Below are 22,931 nucleotides of genomic sequence, written 5' to 3'. Positions count from 1 at the left end.
TATTGCTTCACACTGATGTTTCTGAATTGTAGAATGTGTATGTTCAATTCTGTACTGTTCTATCTTCATCCCAAAATAAGAGCCTTTTCAGAATCCCCCAAGTATTCATTGCTGTTGGTTCATAACATTGAACTTTGTATGTCTTTCTTCGCCTTCTAGGTATCTGCACTAACATTCGGAAAATAGTAATCACAATTTGGAAAAGTACAAAAGTTAAACTACAACACTTCAGCTAATCTAACCTTGGAAGAAACACAAAATTGACCGAATGATCAACTAATTCTGCAACTTTATTAGTTTGTTCGTTCTCAATACTCATTGTTGTTATACTGCATTTTATTCCTTCCGTTTCCTTGTTTTATTATCTCTACTCTTAGTCTTCTATTGAGGTTTCATTTTAATAGTTATTTCATCATTTATACAATTTTCATCGAAACAACATAATTCAGGTTATTGTATAGGGGTGGATAGTTTTATTCTTAATATCATCCATTACTTCAGTACTTGTCATTTAATTTCATAGAGTCAACATGTAATGACCTTTACTTAGTCCGGTTATTATATATTCATTACACATTTCCTACAAGATGAGTATAATGTATTATTGAACTCCCTCCAAATAAAACGAGCTTGAAATCAAAACAATATAAAACAATCAGCAATAATTCAAGAAGGAAAATAGATAAATTAAAGGAGAGGTAAGAGAATTATATACCTCGGAAACATTTTCCTGAAAATTTCCATTAAAGTGTTGCGGCACAATGTCATCCTGAAATCATTTGAAATTTCATAAAAAGGAAACACTTATCACTTCAAAATAATGGAGTTTACCAAAAAAGACGGAAACAGTAACAATCAAATTAAAAAGTGGCTGAAAAGATAAGGATGTAAGTTGGAAGATGAGAGCACTGTCAGAACAGGTGAATAACAAACCAGGAAATCACTAAGTAATGTACATCAGTCTAATTATTTACTGGTGAACGATAATATCAGTTTGACGATAATATCCATAACTCCAACAAACAAATATGCTCTCTCCTTGGCCGAATGAAATCCGATCAATAATCTCAACCTATCAGCAAACCCTAAAATGTATCTATTTCAATGGAGACCCCTTCATCTACAAGGAACTCACAAGGTCTTAAGCTATGTATTCCATAGACTAACGCCTACAGCAACACCAAAATATCAAGTAATTTTAGTTTTATTTAATGGATTCATCTGGTTTGCGATTTAAATATATGCAAAACCTAGGAACAATGCAGTTATGCACCAGGATGCTATATACATAGTTGGAGTAAAAAGGTATATACAGGCAGAAAAATGAATCGAGTAAAGTACTTTCAATTACATCTACGATTATTAGAATATGGGTACTCAATAAAAACAATCCTGCTACAAGCATATGGTAAACAAGACTAACAAAATGTCAATAACTTGACCAAACTCGCACCAAATTAACATTTATATTTATCAAAACTACTACAGCTTCGTGCATAACAGACAGAATTCACGGTGTGCTTATAACATTTATGTAAAATAGTAACCTTTAAGCTAATCAAAGCAAATTAACAAACGTCCAAAGTAACAGTCATCGGAGTAGTAATTAACAACAGTAATTAACAAGAAAAATTGAATTTAAAGAGACTTGAATTTTTTTTTAAAAATATTAATCTTCGCAGCTTACCTCATTTGCGGTATTTCCAATTTCATTCCTGATTTCTGCACAGATTGAATTGAAATAGAAGGTCAATAGAAGATTAGGAATCAAAGGAAGGGGAAGGAGAGAGCTTAGATCCTAACACCATTCTTGAATCTTCCATCAAGAATTCCAATAATACCTTAGAAGATTCTGAAACCTAATTAATTCTCTTAAATCGGGCTTTGCTTTAGAATCTTCAAAGATATTATTGGAATACCTTGCTAGATCGTGAGATATCAAAGACAAAGAATAATAGATCGGGAGATGTAGAAGACGAAGAAGATAATTAGGAGAGGTACCAACACCATGGAAGAGGAGAGGAGAGGAGAGGACCAGAGGCACCGATGTCATTGGAGAGGAGAGGTAGCAGAAGGAGGATACAGTTGTAGATCATGAAAGAGAGTAATCTTGAGGAAGACAGAAAGAACTCGGGAGACAGAGATGATGGATGAAGCTCCAGGAAGAAGACGAAGATGGAGAAAAAGGTGGACATGTGTGGTATCTTTCCAAACAAAAGGGGAGGAGGGTGTTGACAGGTCGAAACAAAAGGGGAGAAGGGTGTTAGACAGGTGTGCCTTCGTTTCCAGTAAAAGGAGGAAGGGATACTGTTCTTAAGGGAAAAAAAGGGGGTTTCTTGCTTTTTAAAGGGTTAAGATAAGATGTGGGGGAATGTTGGAGTTTGACCCCTTTCGGTCTATGTTGAAAACTTCAAATTATGTTGTTTCAACTTTCAAGATAATCAAAAGTTTCGTAAATAAAAGGTGGTCTCTCTTAATATGAATCATCATTTTTGGAGCGTACTTATTGGATTGATTGTGTAACATCAACTAATTGATTTGTTGACTGTTATAAATTAAATTACCTTAATTGCTTCCTCCATTTATGGCCCGATTGAGGACCAACTAATAGTCTTCTATTTTTGATAGATCTTTCCAGCCTATTAAAAGGCCATTGATTCTTCCTCCAAAGAGACACAGAAAAATACCTTCTCCATCTTCTCCGAAAATATCAAACACAAATTAATCTCCATTGTTCTGAGTATTGTTCAAGGGTGTTCTCAATCTTCGTACCCGTCCACAGCGGAAATGAAGAGTCGTGTAACCCTGTGGGTTGATTGCCATGAGTCCGTGTGTGTAGTGGGGCAAATTCAAATTTAGGGTAGTGATTAGTGTCACACCACGACATAATTTCAGATAAGTCATTGTAATTTCATCTACTATTAGTCATATCTCCTACAAGGGGGAGGCGGAGGAGGGTTTTATTGTAAAGGGTAAAAATCGTACTTTATCAATTAATTGAGGGAGTTTTTATTAAACGCGGGCGTCGAATAACAATACACAATTGTATTCATATTCTAAAATTAAATCTATCTTAAGACTAGACAAGATTCGACTCCATGACTTTGACCAACTACTTTACTCGCAGTTAGCATCCACATATTACGGAATAGAATGTACGATGTGGCGACGTAATTAGTTTAGCTAGTTAAAGTAATAGGGGTGGTATGCATGTCTTGAAAACGAATCTTATCTACATCATTACGTTTGGCCTTTGTGGCTCAAAGAAAATAGAAATCACCAATTCTCCACGGAACTTCCATTATACATCTAAGTGCCCTGTATTTGAGTGTACTTCATAAAATAAACCCTTGTTCACTATGAGCATGAGTTACTGACAACAGCTTGTATTCATCTGATAGTAGCTTTGATCCATGCCTCCATCATTGGAATTAATCAAAATTGTTAATTTTAAACGATAATTTTGTTGAAAAAACTTGCTTAAATGCTATTAAAATTGACAAATTTGCATAAAAGACTGCAAATATATATGTCTGAAACAACTTATATTATCAAATAATATAGAAATATTACAGGCGCCTTATAATATGAAACAAAGGAAGCAAAAAGCAACTATTTGAGCTGATAGATTGTCGTAATTCAAGACTGGTTCTCATATTCATGGCATGTCAAAATTCAAGTATATAAGTCAGTTTACATTGTAGCATAATCAGCGTTCTTTGGATTTAACAGGAACACCTTTGTAGACGTTAATACGATCCCTCAGTGAGTCAACTCGAGGGCGTGCCACCTTATTGTTGGGGTCGAAAAGCAGTACTTCTTCAAACGCCTTAAGAGCAGTCTTGAGATCTTTCTTCTGTTCAAATGCATCACCAAGGTTGTTCCAAGCAGTCACATACCCTGGTTGAAGCTTAACAGCTTTCTCAAACTGCGCGATACCCTTGTCAATCTTTCCATCACGCACAAAACTCACACCCAATGCATTGTATACCTGTTTGTAGAGATTATTAAGTTTAGACATAGACACTTTTAATTTCGATAGACCAAAAAGTCGAAAGATGCAATGTTTTCAGAAGCCTGAAAATTAGAAAGAATATGCAATGTTTTCAGAAGCCTGAAAATAGAAAGAATATGCAATGTTTTCAGAAGCCTGAAAATTATAATTGGTGTGAAACCTGGGCAAGATCCTGGTCATCTCCATCCCATTTATCAATTGCCTGAAGCAAGAATTTAGTGGCGGCTGGGTAAAACTTTCTTCTCAGCATCACTGCTCCAAGTTCAAAGAGTTCAGTTGCATTTGCGTCACCACTCCTTACTTGCTCCTGAAGTTGCACAATGATTGATATTTTCAGGTTTAACATCTCATAATCACGATAAATCATTTACATCATTATCATTATCATTACCCCATTGCCTCAAAGAGGCTCCGGCAAGAAGTGGGGTAGGGGGGGGTTGGGTGTACGCAACCTTACCCCTACAATTGCAGAGAGGTTGTTTCCAATTGACCCAAAAGCGATAACGGGACGACAACGGGAAGGCCATCTTCTACTTCATGGAAAGGAAGCGAAGAGGTTTTAAGAGCCATTTTGATTTAGTCCATTACATCCCACAGCCAAAAGAACAAATGAATCTTTGACTTCGGAAATAGACAATAAATCATTTACAATCTGAACATTTTTAAGCAAGAGACTTTAAACTTCCCTATTGTAGATGCATCAAAAAGAAAAGCTAACCTGCAATTCTTTAGCAGAAAGATCAAGTTCACGACGAACAAGGACCTGGCGGATAACATAAAAAGTCCCAACTCCAAGCAAAGCCAACAGCAAAAGCACATATGACAATTGAATCCCCAATTCAAATAACTCTCCAACCTCATAAACTGGATTTATTTTGATGTCAGTGCTGGAGTATGCCACTTGCGAAGAAGCCAACCAGGCAATTGTAGCAGATGAAAGGGCAATACCACCTCTCAACAAACCCTTCACATTTTCGCCAGCGCAATGTTTCTTAGAGAGTTCTGCATAGGCCATTAGCATCAAATGTGTAAACAAGATATTTGCATATTTTACCAACAAAACAGATTCAAACCTTTTGTTGAAATGAGAAAGAGGTAGCATGGAAATATTAAAAACAAGTAAACAACATAATGCCATAAAGTGGTTTACTGTTTCCTTTGTTAAAAATCTTCATCAAAGTAAAAGAACAAATTAATTTCTCATAAATCAAGGTGTAAGAGTTGGAAGACATAGAATATGCAGCATTAGAAAAGAATATTCAGAAATCAAGATATTGGCAAATTCTTCATTCACTTGGAAATATTTATGCATAGATTTATCACATTTTAGAATAAGAGAAGAGTTACCATGCTGATTTATTGATAAGATTGGTCTCCATGTCAATGCCATTCCAAATTTCTGCCTTCATACACGACAAAGGAGAAAAATTAAAGACTGTATGCAAAGCAGTAAAATATAAATAATCTTTAAGAATAAATTCACTGAAAAGTAGAGCTAAATCAGATGACAGAAATCGTCAAAGGAGCAACATTTGTGTTAAATGCCTTTTGTGATTGATTAAATAGGAGCATGTAATATATAAACATACAACACAATAGAATTGAATGTGGTTCAAAATATAACAGATTTAACTAATAAACAACCCAACACTAAACAACCTACAGAAATTGCATAATATCAGGCAGCAGTAACATATCTGATACATGCAGCCTCCTACAAACAGAAACAAAAAGGAACTCTTGAACACTATCACATCCATTGACATGTAAATCTAGGTTAACAGCTTCACTAATCACTGCAAGTAGAACACTTAAATATTATTTTTGTGAATTTTCGTGAAAGCTAGTTACCAATAGTGTAACTGTATCAAAAAATTACTGGGCACATAGTACAGTATTACATCCTAAATGGAGTATGTGAATATGTACTACTTCCTTCAGGGGCCAACCCCTCACTTAAAGAACACTCAATTACTCAATGGTCAATGAGGATTAAAGCCCCATCTGAACAAACCAGTAATTTCAATTTTGTAATGGACTCATACAAGTTGTTAAAGAACAAATTCTCTAACATATACCAAGCAATCCAAGCAAAAAAAGGCAGGAAATTTTAAAGAAAAAAAAGCAAAGAAAAAGAGCAATTACATGGCGTTGATGTTTGAATAGACCATCACAAGAGCTCAAATTTCTGGGATCATTAGTTGAACAAGATAATAACTTGAATTTGGAAGGTGATAATGAAGCTACCAATACACAAGAAGAAAAGGATGATTGAGAGAGAAACATAGAAGAAGATTTGCCTGTAGAAGAAGAAGACTTCACCAAAATTGGGACCAAATGGAGGATTTTATCAGAGATTGAGGATGAAATCATGGTTTTCTCAACTGCTAATTGTTCAATTTTGTGGGTTTTTCAATTTTGCAGAAATTTTGGGAGGTTGAAGAAAAAGAGAAGCGAGTGGTGAGTAGCTATTATTATTGTGAAGTTTGGTTTCCGTGGATAAAAATGTGGATAGCTGGTAATCCACTAATCCATCATTAATACCGCAATTTCGTAACGACATACAGTACATTATACGGAGTAATAACTAATCGTACGGGTGTAAATGAGGCGAGTCGATCAATAAACTACTCGGGCTCGGGCTCGTTTAAAGCTCGTTCATGTTCGTTCATTTATTAAACGAGTCGAGCTTGAACAACTTTTGAAGCTCGCTTAATAAACGAGTTTGAACATGAACATAGGTATGCTCGTTCATTTACGTTCATGAACAACTCGTTCATTTATGTGTTGGAAATTCTCATTGGGAAACACAAAGGAAAAAAGGGTGAGTGAAAATTCAAGAGTCCCACATTGGAAAAACTCTTCATATTCCTCTTGTTTATTAATTGGGGAATGAGTGTAACTCTTGTTTAAGAAAGTGTGAGAATGGTATGGGTGGACACATCACACACACGCGCGCGCGCGCCGGGCCGGGCGCGGGCCTTGGGCCTTGGGCCTTGGTACTTGGGAATGCGGTTCGCGGGCGTGGGGTGGGTTTTGTGGGTCAACCCTGTTCTTTTTGGTAACTGGACCGGTTTGCGCAAGTCACTGTTACGGGAATCTGTATTGATTACGTAACCGTTGGATTAAATGCCATTAATTACGTCCGTTACTATGATCAATGTTTTTTGACCGTTTTCTGGCTGTTGCAACATTCATTCCCTCAGCCGTTTTTGTCTGTTGCAATGCTTTCCTTCTAATTATTTAAATCAGAGTTTCAGTTCCCTTCTCACACAAAAAAAAAAAAAAAAAAAAAAAAATCATACACACAAAATACGAAAACACATTCTTACTCTCAAAATTGCTCTCGGTTTTGGGCATACGTTCTGACTCCATCCGGCTTTGTGAGTGCATACAACGTCGGAGTTGCGCTAATCCTGGAGGGCGACCGCATTCTGTTCTACTGCACCGGGAGGTAGCGCGAAATCGTCTTTTAGGACAGTGGGTGTCCACGACGCAACAATTGTTATTCGTTCAGTTCATCGAATCAGATAAGTTTGTTCTAATTTTCGCTTTAATCGCAACATTATGTTCATGAACAACTCGTTCATTTATGTTCGTGAACAAGTTCTTCTAGTTATGTTATGTATCATATTTTACCATATATACGTTTTTCAAATATAAATAAAAATCATGTTTTTGACTTTTGAAATCTATAATAGAATAAAAATATTTTGAAATAAAATTTTAATTGCTAAATTAGTGCTCTTTGACTCTTTCTAAATTATTAGTTTGTTTATCAAATAAAGTAATGTAGTTTAATCTTTATTATTAGATATGATTATAATTTGTTAGATTTTCAAGTGGTTATACTCTAAATCTCGTTTAAGAAAGCTCGTTCATGAAAAAAGCTTGTTTATAAACTCGGCTCGATTAATAAATGAGCCGTTCACGAACAGTTCGCGAACACAAAATCTTTTAAACGAACCGAGCTTGAACAGATTTTTGAGCTCGATTAAAAGCTCGGGCTCGGGCTCGAGCTCGCATAAGTTAAATGAACATGAACATGAACATGGTAAAGCTCGGCTCGGCTCGGCTCGTTTACACCCCTAACTAATCGTAAGGAAAAAATCTTTAAAAGTTACATTGATATAAGTAAAGTTATTTATTTTTTTGTATAGATTTTTTCTTTTACTAAAAACTTTTTTTATTAAAATTATTCGTTTAAAATTACTCAAAAGGTATACGAAATGTCTTGCATGTATAAGGTATTACAATAAATTTATTTTAATACACGGTTTTATTTAAAAAATTAACAATTAGGTTATTCAAATGTTATATTAATATGAGTGACAATGGGTAATTTCAAAGCGGACATAAATAATACTCCATTCATCCCTTTTTGTTATTTATGTATTTCATTTTCTGTGTCCCAGTTTGTTCTTTACATTTCATTTTATATTATCACATAAATGCATTAATATAACTATCAAAATTTGTGTTCAAAGATTATTTTAACCAATTAAATTTATTGAGGCATTCAATCTCTCACACTTTTCCATTTGGTCATTTAATCTTTCCCATTTTCCCAATGTTAGATTTTGATAAAAGTAAAAACATTATAAATAAACGTAATTTGCATTGTTTAAATAAAATAACGATTTTTTCATGAAATACCCCTGAATCTTGGCGTAATTCACCAAATGCCGCCCGACTTTCAAAAATTCACCAAATGCCCCTCACAAATGACTTAATAACCAAAATACCCTTACTAATGACGTGGTTTAGTCCTCCGTTAGTTCTACCATTGTAGTATTTTGTGTTTTACCTTAGTTCAAAGCACTCCAGAATTACCTTAGTCTGAACCAGAGGAGAAACTGCACCAGATCAGTTGTACCCATGGCGACACTTATTTTGTGCTAGTTTAAATCAGTTTCACTGGGTTGGAAATGGCCATGAAAAGATGTCTTCAAAATTGATTTATGCTTTCTTGATGCAGGAAAATAATGGAGAACATTGTGATCATACCAGCTCGAAATTTTATAAATTATTGTGGCATAGTCTCCTACTGCCCAAATGGAAGATTTTCGTGTGGAAGCTGATTAACAAGGCTCTCCCATTGCGTCCTAGAATGATTAGAAGAGGAATAATGGTGGACGACAGGTGCCCTCTTTGTTGTAAAGCTGAAGAAACAGAAGATCACTTGTTTAGAGACTGTGAGATAGTGCAAAGGGTGTGGCACGCCAGCAGTTTGGGAATCAAGGTAAAGGGTGTTGCTCATATTAGATGTAGGGAATGGGTGAAGAATTTTTTGGGATACTTGTGGAAGGGTCAGGCCCGGTCCTAGGGGGTAGGCGAGGGGTGCGACCGCCTAGGGCCCAAGGTGGAAAGGGGCCCAAAATAATTGTCTATCCAGTAATTTAGTACTAGTAATAAACAACGCATTAACAATACATGTTATTTTCTTGGCTCATTGGTAGAAAGTTGTTTCTAAAGTTTTGATATCTACTAGAGGTCTAGGGTTCGACTCCCCTCACCATCTCTTTTCTTTTCTTTTTAAACTTTGTCAATATTTTTAATTTTGTGTTTTACGTTGAGTTTACGTACGTAGTATTTGACTTTTAGTACTCAGTTCTAATTGATTTAACTATATGTGAGCAAAAAAATGCTTATTTGATGGACTATGGGTTTATAAGTTTTAAAATAGATAAGCATTTTAATGAAGACAAAATTAATTGATATTTTTATATGCTCAAAATGAACCTTTATTTTCAAAAAATATATCTTTACGCATATTAATTATCTTGTAATTAAGTGAGTATTTATTTTATTGAAATATTTCAAGAAATCGAATAGAGCCGGATTTTGAAATTCTAGGATCCTGCAAAGGAGATATAGTAAGTTTCTATTGATTTGAATTCAACAATATAATGGATTTCACAAAAAAAAAAAATATTTCAGTTAAAGACGTATTATTTTGGAAGGGGCCCAAATCCCTTATTTCGCCTAGGGCCCTCAAAATATCAGGACCGGACCTGGGAAGGGTAGTTGATGAGTGACATTTATGTCACTCCTAGGGTAGTTTTTAGGTATTTTTCTAGCTTATTTTATTATATACTCCCTCCATTCCTTTTTGTTCTTCCCGTTTCTATTTTGGGCGTTCCTATATGTTCTTCCCATTTCCTTTTTTGGATATACCTTTTTACCATAAAATTCCCCACCATCCCTTATTTAATTCATTCACATTTCCCTATTCACCCACCCAACTCCACTTTTATAATTTTTTATTACTTTATTTAAAATATCTTCTCTCTCCTTCATTTCTTTATTACTTTCCTTTAATACTTTATTACTTTATCTTACATTCAATCATTACTCTTACACCCAATCATTACAAGATTCCATTTTCTTAATTTTTACACCATTTCTCAAATGGGAAGAACATAAAGGAACAGAGGGAGTATTTATCTAATTTTCTCATTTTTAACCTTTATTTATTTTATATTTTGTAGCTTAATTAGCGTACTTAGTGATTTTTCTTTGTTTTTAGACCTTAATTTCGTAATTTGTTTGGTTTCCTTGTTTTTATAATTTTATATTTTAATTATTTTAGTTATCGTTATTATTTTCTAAATCTATTCCTATTTCCTATTTTCTATTAATATTTTTTTTTTTATTATTATTATTATTATTATTATTATTATTATTATTATTTAGTACTCCCTCCATTCCTTTTTGTTCTTCCCATTTCCTTTTTTAGCATTTCTTTTTGTTCTTCCCCTACTGAATCTTTACTATTTTTGGTCATAGTTTTTTTACCAATTTACCCTAAGATTCTCCACTATTTACCAAAAAACCCTAAGATTCTACCCTTTTTCCACCCTTTTTTTCCCCACCACCCTTATTTAATTAATTTCCCATCCCCCATAACCCCACCCCACTACCGTCACTTTCACTCTCTCTCACCTCTCTTATTTCTCTCTCTCTCTTCATTTCCTTATTGATTCACTTCAACCCCCTCACCTCTCTGATTTCTCTCCCTCTCTTCATTTCCTTACTCTGTTTCTCTCCTCCTCTCATTTTCACTCTCTCTCCTCCAAAACATCTCTCTGTTCTTCAGAGATCTGGAATTGAGATCGCCGCCACCACTACAACCAAACCTCCGCCGCCGCCGCCGCCCTCCATTGAAGTTGTAGAATATGAAAAAATGGCTTTAGATGGTGAAATTCGACCATAAAAACTCTAGATCTAGAGTTTTCATGGTCGAATTTGACCTCTAAATCCTTAAAATCGTGAGTGATAGTAAGGATCAAGTGGGTCTTTATTTATTTTTGTGTATTTTATTTGTCGAATTTTCTGGGCAAATTTTTTTGTCGATTTTTCTGGTTGAATTTGGTCAAATTTCTCGTTTGATTTTCGTCGAATTTTTGGATTAATTTTGGTCGATTTTTTGGCTGAGTTTTTGGGTTGAATTTGGTCGATTTTTGGGTTAAATTTGGTCGAATTTGTGGTTGATTTTGGGTTGAATGTGTTCGTATTTATGGGTTGAATGTGTTCGTATTTATGGGTTGAATTTGTTCATATTTCTTGGTTGAAGTTTGCTCGATTTTTGGTTGAATTTGTTCGAGTTTCTGGGTTGAATTTGTTAGATTTTGGGTTGAATTTGTTGTTCGATTTTCTGGGTTGAATTTGCTCGATTTTCATGGTTGAATTTGGGTGGTTTTTTTGTTGAATTTGCTCGATTTTTTGTCGAACTTCTGGTTCGAATTTTTTTTTCCGAATTTGGTCAAATCTTCTGGTTCGAATTTTTTGATTTTTGTTATTTTCATGGTTCGAATTTTTTTATCTTTTGATTTTTTCCAAATCTTTTGGTTGATTTTTTCTGGTTCGAATTTTTTATTTTTCTGATTCGAAGTTTCTGGGTTGATTTTTTTCTGGTTCGAATTTGGTCAAAATATCTCCCATATATCTTTTTTTTTAATATTTTCTCTCACTTAACTTTATTTTTAAATATATAAACTCTTATTCCCAATCATTACTCATATCCCAAATACAAACCAAGATTCAGTTTTCTTAAACCACACCGAACATTTTTTAGGGGAAGAACAAAAGGGAATGAAGGGAGTATTAGTTTAGATTTCATTGTTTTTCTTTATTTTACTTTTATTTGTTTCTTCCCTCGTCTTTTATTTTAATTATGTAGGTGAACGGTGTGGATTGTCAAGCGCGAGTTTCAAAGGTCGAGTAAAGTCTTAGCTTGGTCAAGAAAAGTCAAATGCCTTCAATTGAAATTCCATGGATCAAAAGTCTAACATTGACTTATTTCTAGACCACAACAACTACTGCCCTCCTCCTAACCTACACCACACTACATACATATCCTTCACCACCCCAACACCTCACCAACAATTAACCGAGCCCACCAACACCAAATCAGCATACCAAAATCACACAAAACAGAGAAGAAAAACAGAGCAAGTTCGTGCGCCCGAATCAATTTCCCGCGCCCGCACCATCACGGAAATCACCCGTAAAAAAGCTACTGATTGTTGCATACTTGACATTTCCAGAGATGTGCGCCCGCACCTCAAAACGGTGCGCCCGCACCGGGTGGGTGTACGGAATTAATGAAGGCTTGTGACCTTGCACGTGACCGTGGTGGTAGCGGCTGCGATTTGATGATGGTGGACGACGAGATGATTGAACATTGATGACCGTTGATGATGGCCGTTGATGATGATAATGATGATGGTCGATAGATGATTGATGATGGTCGATGGATGATTGATGATGATCAGCGACGGATGATGGTGGGTAGGAGCTGATTGAGAAGATGATTGATGAAGATGAACGGCGCTGAAGAAGCTGCGAAAGAAAAAAAAATGACGAAGGTCTTGGGCTTGATTGAGATGGGGGTCTGATTGTTTAGATTAATTAGGGGGTTTTATTTTCCACATTTATTTCTTTTTCTCTTTTATTTTTATTTCTTTCTCCTTATCTTTTCTTCTTTTAATTTACTAGTTGTTGGCCGTCCCCCCAATGTAGCAAAAATAAACTTTGTGAAATTATAACCGCCATAATTTAGCAATTACACTTTGAAAGTTGCTATATTTGTTGTCACAAGAAAAAAACACTACTTTTCATTGAAAATTATAAGTTTAACAACCATTTTATACGTTGTATTTCCTATAAACCAAACTAAAATTTTCATCGTAGTTTCAAGTGAAACATGTACAACCATACAAGTATCACTCTTAACACTAAACATAATCAATAAATTATATACATACAATAATTCAACAAATCTTGAAAAACACAACCTCTTTAGACAAACTCATTTTAACCTAAACAAATCGAAACATTACAGAGAGGAGAGATTTTAACAACAAAATAACTTCAACTTTTAACTTCCACCCTGATTCTGCTTGATATGGAGGATGCAATAGGATTAGGATATCAAGGAAATTTCACTATCGATGCCTGTATAAAAAAGACATGGAATTAGCACAAACTTTTTACTACTTGAGAAAAATTTAGGCAAAAAAATATAATTATGCATAACCCGTGCACTAATCTCCCTTTGATATTTCTTCAATCTCACAAATGTTACTACTGACACATGAAGAGGCCAACATAAAAAGATATATAATGATCATACATGTAAGAAAAGATTGAGAAATTAAGAATCATAAAGAGATATAATAACAGAAATTTACAAATACATCACACCACGACAGGATCCCACATAAATTTTGGCAAATAGAACAATCGAAATCTCAGCTTATACCTGATGACAGGGGACAATTTAAGCCAAGAATTTTTACAGAATACCAAAAACTCAGTCAATACTTAGCTTGGTCAGGGTAGCTTCATCACCAATCCATCCTCTCTAATCCATATACGAGGAAGGGGGTATTTTACTCCATGTCTATCCCACACATATAAATAGCTCTCAGCTGTGTTGATAACTTAAACTTATAAAAGTTTCTACCAACATTTGAAAGAGCCTCAAATTGCTAACAGATAAAGTCAAATAATCAACCAAAACTGAAAAACTTACTATAATCCTTCAGTACCCTCACTGCAAAAGAGCTGAAACCGCATCTAGGCATTTCGGGAATCCCCTTTATATACATCATAACTGAATTGTCCTTCACGTCTGGAAGATACCAAGATTGAAGATGCATTCACCATAAGATTCATAAGCAAAAAGATACAATCCCGAGCTAAAGAGAAGGGCATATGCGCCAAAGTCATTATATAAAGAACCATGGATAAAGAAAAAACATCACCTGCTCAACAATATCTTTGACAGAAAGATCACTCTTAGCCTTACTGGTTTGGCCTGAAATCCTTATGTGTGTCAGGATCGTTGGATGGAGTAGTTGAGTACTTCATTGCATTTTGGTAGAACAAGCCAGATACCTATTACAAAAGAACCTTCAGGGAATAAATATCACAAGTTAAACCTAAAACCTGAGACGTGAACTGAAAAAACTTGTACCTGAATATAATATGAAAATTAGCAAAGCCCCCTCCCCCTAAGAAAGGTAGAAATATAGACATATTTCAGACTACGATGTCCGCCAATCCACCTTGCCATATACATTACTCTTGCAAACTCGCGCACTCCTGCAAGTCAGAAATCAAAATTCTCAGATAAAACTACAGATATAAAATTATTTCCACAATAAAACAACCAAAAATCGAATAAAATAGCAGAAAAGAAACGTTGAAATAGTAAATATTCCAATTCAATTAAACCATCCATAATTAAACAAAATCAACAATTAAACCAAATTCTTGTGGCACTAAATGAATGCAACTACTAACTTTTGAGGAAATTGCATTAGATCACAGCACCACTAATTCAAACCAAATCGCGTTGTCACAACAGATTTCAAGTGCTGTTTTGAGTAGTAATGTAGCTAACCAAACTTAATACGGACTACAACCTAATAATATCAATTCATATCTAAAGCAAGTAAAAAATTTGTAGTGTTGGATGAACAACCATGACGGGATGGGGCAAAAAGGGAAAATATGACTCTCATTCCCTCTCGCCTCGGCTAATCCTCTCATCCAACATATTGCTCGTAGTAATAATTTCAAGGAGATCACTAAAGCTAAAGTCTTCAAAGAATACAACCCATTATAGTCCGGACTACTCCGCATAAATGTATTGGAATAGGGGTCGCTTAGTTGGTAAGAGGATACTGCATTACTGCAGCCTCTTCAAGGTGAAACTTCATATACCTATCTTAATATAATTGAATGTAACACTGCTTCTTTGCAAACAATTTACAAATTAGAGGCAAAGATACAATTACGAAAAAAATTCATTTCTGATACTCGTACTTCCATAAACAAAAGCATCTTCACTGTTAAATTCTAGAATTTTACCGAGCATGGAAGAAGCTTCGTCAACATCAAGTCAACACCAGCATACTACCTACTCACTATCTAAATTCTAGAATTCGGCACAAGTAATCGTCAATTGCTAGCTTACCCACACTTACCTAGAGCTTAAGATACTATAAAGTTTTAATAAACATACAAAGTAAGAAAATTAAGCATAAACTGGCGAGTTTCATGTGACCGTCAACTAATGGGATTAGGGATTGAGAGAATAAGTCTATACGCTAATTGAAACATGTTCCTATTCGATCAGTTCACTTACAAGCTCTATAGAAACTCCATCTATAAGAAAACCTAGCAACTTGCTAGCTCTTTTCTTTGGAGGGGGTGGAATAACAAGAGTGCAGTTTGCATGAAAATATTAATTTGCAAATTTTACCTTATCTTCAATAGAAGGGCAGTGTCTAGGTTCTCTAGCTTCAACTCACCCGCCATATGTTGGAGCTCCATGCAAGTTTTCATTAATCAGCGGGTGTGTGATTTTTGTCGTACATGTCAGATAACATCACTGTTCCCTTTTAATCAACTGCTCCCTTTCAATATGAAGCTTGGGGTCACAGGTAAACCAACTGACCTGCTCAATTACAATTACAGAATCTGAGTGCTTCTACAAGATACATCCAAGGAGATTGCATAGAACTCTATCAATTCCTACAAGCTCGATTAAACCTCCGATTGAGGATCACATTTGTTGTTGAAAAGAAATACTTCATAACAAACAAGAAAACAAAAATTAAAGGGGAAACAAACTACTAAAGACCCCAATTTTATTTTTGGAAAGGAACAGACCATAGCTAACTATATGCAATGGTTGGAATTATGTCAGATGCCTCAACAAATAGTATCATGAGCTATTGAAAATAACGTTCTCGAACACTATGAAAAATTCAGTAAATTCATTAAATTTAACTTCTACTATATTTTGGTCGAATAGTATCATGAGCTAACAGATCATCCAAGTGAAAGAGAGAGAATAAACTAACAGATCATCCAAGTGAAAGAGAGAGAATAAACAAATCACAACTCAGCGGATCAAATATCTAATGCCAAACCTCACATCACTCAAATAAAAACCCCAGTAACTTGTTTTCTCTTAGGTTGTAGCAGAGAGTCAGAGATTGCTCATCAAAAGAAACTAAAGCAAGGAGTTCTGTTTTTCTGTTTGTTGGATCAATCACTCTTTATCATTTATTAAGAAATTATATATCAGAAAGCAAGAGAGACCGAGAGTGTTAGAGAATGAGACGACAAAATCGTAAGAAAATATATTACCTCTCTACCATAAGTAACGGATCAAGTATTAGCTCCACTTTACCATCAATCCAGATGTTGTACAATGCTTCTAGAAACATCATGTTTACTAATATCTTTGGAACCTTTCTATTTCTTCCGGGTTCATCATATGGTTGATGCTTCAGAAGAATAAGATGTCAAACTCCCACTCAATGACCCCCATCAGTTTCCACTCTTACAGAAACGTTTTTCTTGATGAAAAAAGATTCTCATCAACCACCATAAGAAAACAAAAGAACTTTTGTGACCGAGCACTAATATTATTAAGCTGATATGGTGTATCGTATCCATCGAAGATACCATATGCAACTACAAATCAACACTTCTTGACATACTCTATATCTTTTGGATCCATATCACCACCACCATTACCCATAAACTTGCAGTGGACCTGAAATATAAGTATAAATGATTAAGGTTAGCACCAATAGGGGTGACAACAAACTACCTTGTTCCTAATAAAGATAAAAGTAATCGATTGACACATACTTGCCTTTTATTCCAATTAATTATTGTTCAACACAAACTGGTTCTTTAAGGATCTTACTCTATTAAAATGTTCCTCTGTAGGTGTTAGGACTGGAGAACAGAGAGAGAAGTCAAAAACTTAAAACACTGGGATTAAAACTTTGTTTTTCTAATATAAGGTGCTTAAAGCCATAAACTCTCCTACTCTTTAGAGCTTATAGAGAGGATCCTGAATTTCACATTATTCGACAATTAAATGCATAAACTCCAGGGTTTATCTTTGTTTGTCTAATTATTTTAAGTAACATGATTTCACCATAATAGGTTTATCGTTGAACTTCTGAATAGTTCACTGAAAACCAAGCCTAATTCATTAGCTCCGATTATAATATATCATCTATATATCAGTCAAATCGCTCAGTCATAACGCGTAGCAAGAATGGCTAAAAGTTAGTGCCATTACTCAGGAACTATATCAACTCTAACACAAATCATGATAATTAGTTCTCCTTCTCACCAAGAGCTACACTCACATATACAAGTACCATTTTCATATATGCGGAAAAGTTATACATCTCTTAAAATAGTGAAAGGATCGTGCTCGGATTTTCTCGATTATTACAATTATAAAGGTTATTTTACTAAAATCATGTTAAGTCATCCTAGCTTATTCTCTCTAGTTACATATATAGAAAATTCAACCGTGTTTTATAAGCATAGTTTCTTATGCAATACAATTAGTACATAAGGAAATATATGTCCTCTATGTTAAAATTCCGCATTTTCCATGATCAAACAAATCGTATACACGAAAAATAAACTTATAACAAATAGCATAATCAAGAAAAAAATTATGATATTTAACCCACAAATCAATCAAAATCAAGTTCATTAGCATTACAAGCCAAAATTGAGGATAATAACACACCCTTTTTTGAGCCAATCGCCAATCTCATAATTCAATGCCAAAACCGATGCTTTAGTCGTCTCATTTGCTACCTTTCAACTTTCTGCATATTTTTTTCAACAATTGATATAATCTGGAGGAACCCTAAATTAATATGTTAATTATATAGATTAGTTTAGGAAAAATTCCTAACAAACCTGTGGTCATAGGGAACAAGTTATCTCAAATTATACCAAATTTGACCATCTCAACAAACTTAAATATAGAATGAGAAAAATCAAAAGCTCCCTAAATACCATACCTAATTAGTTGGGACTTCAATATTGGACATGGTAAATAAACTTTGTTAGACTCAATTCAAACTCAAACAAATAAATAAACAGATTAATGAAAGGGTTTAAGAGTATTTACCAGTTCTGTAGTTTATAGGTCTGATCAGGCGAGAGAGGAAAAGAAAGAATCGTCACCCATTTCATCAACCGAACGTCTACAAGAAAAAGCAAAAAAAATATGAAATCCAAAGAGTAAATTATTTAACGTATAGTTAACGACCTAAAATCGCAGAATGAGCGACTGGGCTCTTTCAGTGTAGGAGATTGCTTCTAAGTTCTTATACATATTATGGATTCAGAAGGCATAAAAATATACCCGAAATTCTCAACACCCATGAGACCTAGATATTGATAATAGTTTTTCTTAGATCTATGACAACCAAGTTGGTTTATAGTTTATACAGATAACCATAAAGATTGCAAAACAATTTTCTTTTTCCTTCTTTTCCCCTTACCTTATTTCAGTGCGACAAACAGATTGACCAAATTCCAAAAAAAAAAAATGGATAACATGTCTCAAAGAGTCAGCTAAAAAGTTGGTAGTACCAAATTACTGTAAACACCTCAACTTCATCCATTACACCAAAAAAAAAAAAAAACAGGAACTCCAACTTCCCAAATCAGAAGTTGCAAAATTAGAAGAACAAATTTAGAAGAAAACAGATGACATAACCCAACAAAATACTGCCATTTGTATTGGCCAAACTTATATGACCATTTGCAGGTAACTTTTACATTCAAAAGAAGAAGATCGCGCAAACATCCAATAAAATTTGCTGCCTACCCAAAATAGAATTCAAGATCATGTGGTGTAGAAAGATTATGAAAGGAGAAAAATCAATATTTGAAACTTTACAAAGTGGATGATATCCAACAATTTTGTTTCCAGTGCATGGCATTAATAGAAAGACACAGTGACTACAATTTTATTTGACCCCACTTCATCTGAAAGGAACTCTTCCATAATGAAACTCTTCCTGGGTTCAGGATTGAGTAGCTAACCAGATAATAGATATCTCATCTGAAATCAATCTTGATTGTTGTAATAGCCTAGCTTGGCTGAAGACTCAATGGTTGCTTATTCAGCTAGACCTTTTAAACTTAGATAGAAAACAACCAATATAGGGTTAATGTTTCTCAGACACCCACTTACCAGTTACTACGTCCTTTAAATATATCCTTTAAAACAATGTGTCGTTGTCATGCAGCTCGTGCTTATATAATGATATCAACGTGCATCTAGCTGATTTCAAATTCTCGACTATCTTGCTATAATAATAGAACTACGTATGCAAGGGCCAAGAAACTTCAATTGAAATTAGGAAGGTTGAGGAAAAGACTAAAGTGATAGATGTTGCATAGAACTCCTTAGGAGAAAAAGCACATTACTCACCCAAATATCAACTGAACCAAGTTCATTTACAGCAAAATCAGCTAACTTGCTCACGTCATTAGGGTTGAAATTTGAAAACGTCACATGGTATGCCTACCACTTATGCATATCTCTGTTTTTTCCCATTTACAACTTTCATTTCCCTAAGACTTTCTTCAAGCTCTTTGACAGTTGCATCCACTAAATCAACACTGCCTTCAAGATAGCGCACTGTGAGTTTGACATAACAAAAAAAAGAAAAGAAAGGTGACCCTCAAGTTCCAAAATACAACGTCCAGGTGAAGTAACAACCACTCGGTCTCCAGAAAGAAGAAATTCTCTAGCAAGTGCTTTACCAAGTCCTCTAGAACTGCAACAAGTAATGAGAGAGTCGGACTAAACAAAGATAGAAATGCTTCAGAAGTTCAAAGAAGCATTTGGGATACAAGATCGCTGAAATAAATAAACACCCAGACTACAAAAATTTTACCTCGTAAATTATTTAAAGAAATGAAAGCAGGCAGTAAACTAATAATATATATATATATATATATATATATATATATATATATATATATATATATATATATATATATATATATATATATATATATATATATATATATATATATATAATAAGAAATATTACGAATATGTATATATATTATATATGATCATAGGATATTCCCTTGTATCTTCTCTTTACAAAAACAAGACAATTGTGGAATGGTTTTAGCAAATATAAAATGTGCTCTTGACAAAAGTGAATAACTTTTACAAAGCTCAAAGTCGACCAATCTTGCACGAAAAAAAAGGCTCTCATATCCAAGAAGTATACTGTTCCATATTACTCTCACATCAAACAGAACGAAAGATAATCATCTTCATGACTCTCGTGAGAAATTGAGAACTACATGTCAAGCATAAAGAGAAAATAACTATCAGCATCTGGTATAGTACCTCCCAGTTATTACAACATTCCTTCGACCAGCCCGGTTGTGTTCAATGTTCATCCATAACCATGTTTGCCCCTACCATATTCCCAATTATGACCCCCCCCCCCAAGCCAACAATACCAGATCAAGTCATTCATCTCACCACCTTTACATCATGAAACTGTTATGGTATCAGCCAGTGACATTCCTAAATTAAGAAGGGAGATATATGTATTGTACGTAAATGTGGTGATGGCCTGACAATTGAACTCCAGTTAGTATAACACCTTACGGAAGTTCGGAGTATGTTTGAACTCCATATTTTGTTGTATACAGAGCCACAAAGGGAAATAATATAGACAACTAAGCTAGTTGGCATTGACTATTTCGACACGATTATGTACTATGTGATTGTATCTGAAATTAACAAGCTAGAATTTTGTATCCGAAAATTAACAAAAATTTTGTATCCGAAAATTAACAAGATCTTCTTTAAGAAACCACCATAAGTCATAACTAACATCAGGAGATAGTTAACATTATCATCCAGATAAACCTATAAAGGGACAAAACCACCATCTAAAATAAGTTTGTTTACCTCACACCAAAGAAAACTAAGCAACACAGCATACGAAATGTTAACATTCTATTATAGGCTCGCAATTCCACTCATTCTATCAATGGGAATATAGATTTCAATAGTGGAAAAAGAACAAGATTAGTGGAATTCTACTCAGGTCAACGAACTAAACAAAATGACGTAGCCCATTCTTTCAAACCAAAGCCGCAATATTGACTTCGGAAAAAGCAACTGAAAACAAACCAATTCTTATCTAAGTCATTTAATCATATCTTTAGATATCCCTAACTTTCTTTCCTAATGAGTAACATATGCAGATATGTTTTTATCTGTCACAGATGGATTCAATCATCGATCTCGATTTTCCTTATGGATTACAGACAATATAAGGTAATCAATGAAAACATGAACCATGAATGGTAAATATCTAATCAAACACAAAATGTAGGCTATCAAAGGCTGCTACTTAAGCACTTACATGCGTTGTGTGCGCCTTTCGACTACTGGTGACACCATAAGTGATGTGTGTAACACCCCCGATTTACTAACTTTAAATAAATAAGAAATAATACATACTTTATAAATATTTGCGGAAGCTTACACCTAAATCGGAGGCATCACCGCCACACTTGACCACATTGTCAAGTGCTAAGGCTTACAAAACTTAAACTATTACAACTCGATTACTAGGTGGTCTATTTACAACTGAAAAGTATTAAACTGTCATAAAAGACTATACGATAACACTTGAGCTCCTTCATCTTGAATTGCGATCTTTAACGATCAATCTGCTCCAGTTAATATTGACTGCTCACCATAGAGGACAAATTCCAAAAGGATCGTCGCAGGGCCACCATAAGAAAAAGACATGGCCGCAAACACACATAGCAAATAAACACACACGTCAGCAAACAGCTGAGTAATCACCCGTTACAAACAGAAACATACTAAAATAGAGTAATAAAGTGTCATGTAAATAATGTAGTATGAAACTACATTTCAAGTATGATCCCAAAAATAAAACTAACTCCATACTATACGGAAACTATAAATCTTCTCTTCATATGAACCTCAAATATATTGATATGATCTTTTCCTCTACTAAACGTACTCAAACCAATAGGTGCCATATTTGCTCTTTGTTCTATACCTAACCTTGGACATGGGTAATTCGAATAAATAAACCAACAAGTATAAAAACTTGAAACTCTCAATAGCTACTAAAAAGACTCTCTGAGTCAAGGCCACTTTTGGACTAAATCTCACTTTTGGAGATATTAAGAAAAATAAAGATTGTATCTTGCTCCTTTACTAATGGTTATCATCTCCCTACCAACATGCCAAGGACTAAGGTCTATAACATCGAGCCTCAAACTAAAAATATACGAAGTATATAACATTCATTCTCAACCTTGATCTCGTGATCTCCTAATCTTATCAAAACCCGCGCTGGGTCTCTAAAATATATATACTGCTCAACAACGGCACAAGATCCAAAACCATATCATTCATTCTCCATAATAATCTGACTCCTCTATTGCGACAGAAGGAATACACAAATGAAAATATTAATCCATCCAAACTATTACTAATCGAACATCCAAAGTATCTCAATGTAACCCAAAAATGATA

At 34.5% G+C, this 22,931-nt stretch overlaps 1 protein-coding gene and 1 long non-coding RNA gene across 5 annotated transcripts; both read right to left on the bottom strand.

The window, feature by feature from the left end:
- Positions 1 to 3,530: 3,530 nt before the first annotated feature.
- On the bottom strand, positions 3,531 to 6,534 carry LOC110806216 (tetratricopeptide repeat domain-containing protein PYG7, chloroplastic). Of its 3 annotated transcripts, none has more exons than XM_022011860.2 (5): positions 6,161 to 6,534; positions 5,363 to 5,414; positions 4,734 to 5,017; positions 4,176 to 4,322; positions 3,531 to 3,991 (listed from the first exon to the last, which is right to left on the bottom strand). In XM_022011860.2, exons 1-5 carry the CDS (start codon positions 6,386 to 6,388, stop codon positions 3,710 to 3,712), a joined length of 993 nt encoding a protein of 330 aa, XP_021867552.1. In that variant the 5' UTR covers positions 6,389 to 6,534; the 3' UTR covers positions 3,531 to 3,709. The 3 variants fall into 3 exon arrangements, with proteins under 3 accessions (XP_021867552.1, XP_021867553.1, XP_056693274.1); XM_022011861.2 differs by having other exon boundaries at positions 5,363 to 5,418; positions 6,161 to 6,533; XM_056837296.1 differs by having other exon boundaries at positions 5,363 to 5,418; positions 6,316 to 6,495.
- A 6,539-nt stretch (positions 6,535 to 13,073) lies between these two features.
- LOC130468005 (uncharacterized) lies at positions 13,074 to 18,215 on the bottom strand. 2 transcript variants are annotated; one of them, XR_008928244.1, is made up of 7 exons: positions 18,102 to 18,215; positions 16,685 to 17,096; positions 15,792 to 15,986; positions 14,499 to 14,626; positions 14,287 to 14,419; positions 14,055 to 14,153; positions 13,093 to 13,474 (listed from the first exon to the last, which is right to left on the bottom strand). It is a non-coding gene; the product is annotated as an uncharacterized lncRNA (long non-coding RNA). The 2 variants fall into 2 exon arrangements; XR_008928243.1 differs by having other exon boundaries at positions 13,074 to 14,153.
- Positions 18,216 to 22,931: the final 4,716 nt, after the last annotated feature.

The sequence above is a fragment of the Spinacia oleracea genome, chromosome 2, assembly GCF_020520425.1.
Source record: "Spinacia oleracea cultivar Varoflay chromosome 2, BTI_SOV_V1, whole genome shotgun sequence".
NCBI lineage: Eukaryota > Viridiplantae > Streptophyta > Magnoliopsida > Caryophyllales > Amaranthaceae > Spinacia > Spinacia oleracea.
The sequence above is the reverse complement of the archived record's forward strand: the minus strand, read 5'-3'. Positions and strand labels throughout refer to the sequence as shown.

Excerpts from the sequence above, each read along its gene's own strand:
- LOC110806216 (XM_022011860.2), bottom strand. The coding sequence starts at position 6,388 with ATGATTTCATCCTCAATCTCTGATAAAATCCTCCATTTGGTCCCAATT. Across the intron at positions 4,323-4,733 it reads TTTCTGCTAAAGAATTGCAG|GAGCAAGTAAGGAGTGGTGA; the intron begins GTTAGCTTTTCT and ends GTGCAACTTCAG. Across the intron at positions 3,992-4,175 it reads ATGACCAGGATCTTGCCCAG|GTATACAATGCATTGGGTGT; the intron begins GTTTCACACCAA and ends CTCTACAAACAG.